Source organism: Alosa alosa, chromosome 14 (assembly GCF_017589495.1).
Source record: "Alosa alosa isolate M-15738 ecotype Scorff River chromosome 14, AALO_Geno_1.1, whole genome shotgun sequence".
Classification (NCBI taxonomy): domain Eukaryota; kingdom Metazoa; phylum Chordata; class Actinopteri; order Clupeiformes; family Clupeidae; genus Alosa; species Alosa alosa.
In genome coordinates this window covers 10,961,471-10,968,027 of record NC_063202.1, presented here as the reverse complement: position 1 = coordinate 10,968,027, position 6,557 = coordinate 10,961,471, and the positions used below count along the sequence as shown (strand labels likewise).

The 6,557-nt window shown below is 42.3% G+C and overlaps 1 protein-coding gene across 2 annotated transcripts in view; it reads left to right on the top strand.

Moving 5' to 3' along the window:
• Nucleotides 1-6,389: 6,389 nt before the first annotated feature.
• si:ch211-236l14.4 (SITS-binding protein) overlaps nt 6,390-6,557 on the top strand; it is a 10,889-nt gene continuing 10,721 nt past the window's right edge. For both annotated transcript variants that reach the window (XM_048262247.1, XM_048262248.1), the window contains exon 1: nt 6,390-6,491. In XM_048262247.1, coding sequence (XP_048118204.1) covers nt 6,487-6,491 — 5 coding nt within the window. In that variant the 5' untranslated portion in view covers nt 6,390-6,486. The remainder of the gene's footprint in view (nt 6,492-6,557) is intronic.

The following is a 6,557-nucleotide window of genomic DNA, read 5'->3' as shown; positions in this document are numbered from 1 at the left end:
CGACCCTGGTGTTGAGAAGTCTAGACTCCTACTAGAAACACCTACGTAACAGTAAGTCAGTGATGTCTTGTTAGCTCCCGCTACCGGCATTTGAGCGAACCTACCGCGGTGGTGTCAAGCGGGAGCCCGCAATTACAAACAACTCCACGCATTCTTAGTCAAATGAGTAGAGTTTAAACCCCTTTTGGCCGTAGGTCGCCCGGCCAGTGGAATTTTAATTGAGGGTACATTCTTCTTCTTGCAATAACAATGGGGGTTGCGACGCATTCCAATGACACTTCTAAGGCATGCAAACACATTGGTACCGGACTTGTTGACCACTGAAAACAAGATGAGTGATTTGACTGGATTGTATTCTGATAGATACTTTAAAAGGATGCCACAAGAACAATGCACAACACAGAGAAAGCTCACTGACAATAGCTGTTGGCTTCAGAGTGTGTTTGCTCTCTCTCTCTCTCTCTCTCTCTCTCTCTCTGTGTGTGTGTGTGTCTGTCTGTCTGTCTGTCTTGTTGTGTGTGCGTGTGTGTCTGACACAGGGAGAAATGGAGCCCCTGGTTAGTGAATTGATCAATTGCATTACAATGCATTAACCTCTACTTCTAACACACACACACAGAGAGAGTTGCTGGAGTAGTGGGCTGAGTGATATAAAAATTGCTTGAAGTTTAGAAGTATAATCATATGCTGACAGGCTCATCTCTGCACCTCAGTATTCAAGAGATGCCATCAAAGTGTGCACGCCCACAAACACACACACACACAGACACACATATTACCAAAGGTAACATGAGGCCATGATAGCCCAAGGCCAGGAACAGACACAAGAAGAAAGTGTGTTTATGGGTGTGTGTAAGTGGTTGAGACATAATTACAACTTAAGCTCGTTGAAACAGATATTGTAAACTATGAATGACAGGAATTACACAGACATTATTTCATTAAAAATGACAGAAAATGGGTTCTTTTGATCCCTGTCAATAACAATGTCATATTTATTGTTATATTGTTTATAGTTTTTCTGTGTGTGCATGTTGGTGTCTTTCTACACATGCATGCTTCTGCAAGTGTGGATGTATATGTTTGTATTTGTGTGTATGGTCTGTGTGTGTGTGCAGGATGTATGTGTTTGTACGTGTGTGTGAATATTTGTACTTCTGTGTGCATTCTGTGTTTACATTCCCACTGCCACCCTTTGTGTGAGTGAGTGAACATGTGTAAATATATGTGTATCTCTGTGTGTGTGTGTCTGTGTGTGTGTGTGTGTGTGTGTGTGTGTGTGTGTGTGTGTGTGTGTGTGTGTGTGTGTATCTGTGTGTGTGTGTCTGTGCGTGGCGTGCGCATATATCAGACTGTGATGCATGTCTTCTCTCAGTGTCTACTGGACTCTCCCAGCTCCAGCTACTTAATGGAAGATCAGGTGGTTGTTCTTTCACACACTTATAGGTCAGTAGCGGCTCTGTGGGTCATGCGTAGTCATTTACAGTCCTGCACTTATGTTGCAGGCACAGAAATGTACATAACAGATTATGGAATTTCCATAATAGCAAAGAGAATAAATATAGCAGGAATTAGCTGGCTGGTCGTGACTTCAAATTCCAGTATTGAGCTGGGAAAAAAACAGCGTTTATCGGCAGACTTCAAGCAACCTGAAGCAATATAACAGACAAGTGTTGGGTCCCCTTGCCCACTGTTATTCATCAGACACACAACTCACATACACGCTAGCCTTGTGTGAAGTCTCTCTCTCTCTCTCTCTCTCTCTCTTTCTTTCTTTCTTAAATCAAATTATGCTTTATTGGCAGCAATTAATAAACTCAAATTTTGCATGGTGTAATAGTAAAGAAAAACAAAAGAACAATGACAACTTCAACAAAGAAACAATGAATAAACCAAAAGTAAATTAAGTTACAGGTAATTATGTAACATGAGTTGGGCAATAACTTGTATACATACACATACAGCAGATGAACCGACCCAAGTTACTGAAGTCCTCACAATTTCATACTGGAATTAATATTTGTGCAAGTTACAATCTCTCTCTCTCTCTCTCTCTCTCTCTGAATGTATTAGCATGATCTCTGCTGAATTTCCCTCAGATGTTGTGAATTTACAGTAATCAGTAATACAACTGTATGTGTTTGTATATAACTGTGTGTGCGTACATGTGTGTATGTGTGTGTGTGTGTGTGTATACACATGCATTGACTTGTCCAGGCATGCCCAAGCTTCTGGAAGCTCCAGTTACTCACTGATGTCATCAGTATTCCTTGGTCTCATTAAGCGCAATGGCTTTGCTGGACACTACAATATATGCATGCGGAGCAGACTCCAGATCAGTCCAGTCAGTGCCGCCGCTCCCCCTTCCCTGCTGTTTCCACCCCGCCGCTAGTACCATCGTGCAATGGTGGTTAAGACAGACATTTACATGAGACATTAAACTGACAAAAGCCTGAGTCACATGATGATCATCGGGTGTGCTTTCAACTGGCTCTCACAGACACACACACACACACACACACACACACTGAGCCTCAAACCGCCTACTTGCACACTTCAAATGCTTAATTTACTGTAAGTATTTAGTGCAGATATTTGGACAGTACAAACCATCAAAAAGTGGGCACTACGGATGTAAGCGCTCAGTGCACACTAGTAGTGGACTGACGGAAGTTTGCGGTTTAAGACAGAGCCACACAAACAGACACACACACACACACACACACACACACATTTCATTCCCATACAGAAGGTTAGTGTGTTCATAATTGTGACTTCCTCAATTTGAGCCCAGGATTTTTCTTGAAATTCTTGAATGTCCCCTTGGGGATCAATAAAGTATCTATCTATCTATCTATCTATCTATCTTTGTTAGGATGTCCTTGGTGTTCCCAGGAGCGTGCTTCTGTGAACACGGAGCTGGGATATTGTTTCTGGGATCAGTCAGAGCCACTCTCTCTGAGCCATCTTGGAGGTCACTGCCCCAAGTGGTCCTAATCGTTCCTTTCAATCCCCCGCGCAGTCCTCAGCATTTCTCCAGGCTCCCACATTCTTCTTCCCCCTGTTTTAGCAGGTCTTCAAAAGCTAGCACCACTATGTCTGTGTTTTAATGAGTTTATTTGTTATTACATGAATATCGTATACTATAATAGGTCTTGACTTCAGTTTCATTTTCATGGTGTGGTGGCACCGGTGCTTGAGAATTGGGGTTCAACTCTCAGTCAGAGCAGAAGGTTCCACTGGATATGTAAACAGCCTCATTGTGATGTGTAGTGTGATGTATGCTTGTCCTGCGTTGCTCACGGCTGTTATAAGATAGTCATTCTCTGAGGTTGCCAGGTATATATACACACACCACACACATAAATTTAGATTTAGTAGCGTAGTATCACCCACTGGCTGGCACACACAGAAAAACACTTCACCATTTAAAGAAATGACAAAAATACCATTCACCCACATGGGTAAATACATTTGTGCACGCACACACTTACACAAACACTTACACACACACACACATGCTGTGTTTATAAACAGCACTTATGTGTGCACACCATAATGAAATAATAACAGCAGTCAGACACTAAATACATCAGCTCAGCCTCTGGAAATGGCCAAACACCGCCACACATCTCCCTCTTCTGGCCAAGGGGAGGAATGACATGCATGGAACAAGAGATTGTTATGACCTACTACATAACAAGGCACAGATGGGCTCCACTGTGTAATTGTGCTGCAAAAACACACTGACATAACTGCATAATTTCACAAAGTTTCTTCACAGCAAGATTCATATTATATAACAAGCTGCTAACTTTACACTCTAGAGGAGCAGAGGAAGGGGAGGGCATTCTCATTTAGATCAGAGATTCATTTGGACCGGCACTGCTTGTGCTGAACCAGACTCACTTACTGTCTATCTATATTGTAGAGCTGCTCATATCTAACTTACTCTCTATCTATATTGTAGAGCTGCTCATATCTAACTTACTCTCTATATTGTAGAGCTATCTATCTCAAGGAGCCTGAACTGAACTTAATGAGACACTGTGTACCTTGAGTATAATGCATGTGTGTCAGGTCAAACAATACAGTTACGTATATATGTATGTATGTATGTATGTACAGTATATGCATGTATGTATGTATGTATGTACAGTTGTGCTCAAAAAAATAGCAGTGCCTTTAGAAAAATGAGTAAATGTCAAAATTCTTCAAACAAATTGTACTTTCATGAACACAGATGCATTGGGGACACAGTACATTCTATTCCAAAGCAAAACAATTGGGCAAAGTCATCAAAACTTAAATAATAATAACGATATTTCATAGAAAGTCAGAAATGCCATGTTCAAAGAAATAGCAGCGTTGCCATCTTTCCTTGGAAACTCAAAAATGTACTGTACAAACTAGGAAATTCTTGTGAACTTGGCTGAGTATCCTAAACTAATATTTTGTTGCAAAACCACGGTTTCTGATAACTGCTTCACATCTGTGGTGCATGGAGTCAACCAACTTCTGGCATCGTTCAACAGGTATTGCAGCCTAGGTTAATTGTACAGTATTCCACAATTCCTCTTTGTTTCTTGGTTTTGCCTCATGCACTGCACTTTTTGGTCAGCCCACAAGTTTTCTATGGGATTAAGGTCCGGAGATTGTGCTGGCCACTCCATCAGTTGAATCCTGTTCATATGGAACCATGCTTTTGCTCGCTTGCTGGTGTGTTTCGGGTCATTATCTTGTTGAAAGGTCCACCTCAAAGGCATTTCCTCTTCAGCATGACCTCTTCCAGTATGTCAGATGCCCTGCAAACACCGAATTCAAGCCACAGTACTCAGTGAAGGCAATTAAGCATGGTGGTGCAAGCATCATGATATGGGGATGTTTCTCCTACTATGGTGTTGGTCCTATTTACCGCATACCAGGGATCATGTTTAGAAACCTGGTCCCTAGTGTTTATCTGTGAGCATTTCTGACTTTCTATGAAATATCGTTATTATTATTTAAGTTTTGATGACTTTGCCCAATTGTTTTGCTTTGGAATAGAATGTACTGTGTCCCCAATGCATCTGAATTTTGACATTTACTCTTTTTTCTAAAGGCACTGCTATTTTTTTGAGCACAACTGTATGTATGTATGTATGTATGTATGTTGGGGTTATATGAGGATTTCCAGTATCACATGGTGAGGCAGTTTTGTCTGTGTTTGCACCAGCCTCCAAGCCACCAGCCACCAAGGAGATCACAGCATTGGTTCTTACTGTGAGAAGCCAAAGAGATGCGGGTAGAGAACAATTGGCAATCACTGGTACTCATACTCAAGCATATGGACAGACACACTCACCTATATGCCCACTGATAGTGTCATCTCCACCCCTCCCTATGACCATCAGCTGATTACATCAGTTTGATGTGTTTGTGTGTGTGTGTGTGCGTGAGAGAGAGAACCACCATCAGCAGTCCTCGGTACCCGTGTAACCTGATCAACTGTGCCACCTTCCTGGCGCTGCAATCTTACTCATGCCCTTTTATAGATGCCCCCCTCTGGAAAGCCTCTCTCTCTCTTTCTCTCTCTCTCTCTCTGTCGCTCTTTCTCTCTGAACAATGACATAGCTGTAAACAGTGCATCACATGGCAGAGGGGTGAGAACGCTAGATAGATAGATAGATACTTTATTGATCCCCAAGGGGAAATTCAAGACTAGACGCTTGCGGCACCTGACATGGTCTTGCTCAAAGCAGAGTTTACAAAGGTGTGTGTGTGTGTGTGTGTGTGTGTGCAATTGTGTGGAAACTCCTGTGGAAAGTCCTGATGAGGACCCAGGTGATTTCCCATAAAGTCTTATACCAGACTAAAAGGCAACTACAATGAAGCACAATTTCAACAAAATTTTTGCTCTTATTTTTTCATTATTATAGCCCTCTTATTTACTTATTTATTTATTAACTTGAAACAAAGCTTGTCTTTGGGATAGTCTAGGACTAGGAACATGTGAAGAAATTCCACTTTGTTTGACTTTGATAGAAACCTGGTCCCTAGTGTTTATCTGTGAGCATATGCATATGCACCTCCAAATGATGATCTGCTCTGATATGTATGTCACATTGCCTGGTCCCTTGACCTTTGCCCTAGAAACTCTTATGGTGCAGTCAGTCTGCTGTAAATCACAAATCTTGTCGAATAATGTGTGCCTATATTTGTGTACCTGCCAGCAACATTTACCCTAACAATAGTGATTAACTTTTGCATAATATAACTGTAGGCTATTCTATTGCATGCCTCACTATACCGACTGCAGCTGTGCTGTACACTGGGGGCAGGCGTGGGAATCTGATCTCATGCATGTTGCTGGAAGTGGAGCGTCTCCCCGTGCATGTTGCTGGAAGTGGAGTGCGGGGGCAGCAGACGCGCCTCTCCTGACGGGTGCCCGTCAGGGCTCTCTCAAAATCCGACTGATTACATGATCTGTTCGGCAAACACAGCACTATGTGGTGAGTTTACCCTGCTGGACTTGTTACCACCTGCTTCTATGCCTATTCTTGTGGGGAAATGATCTC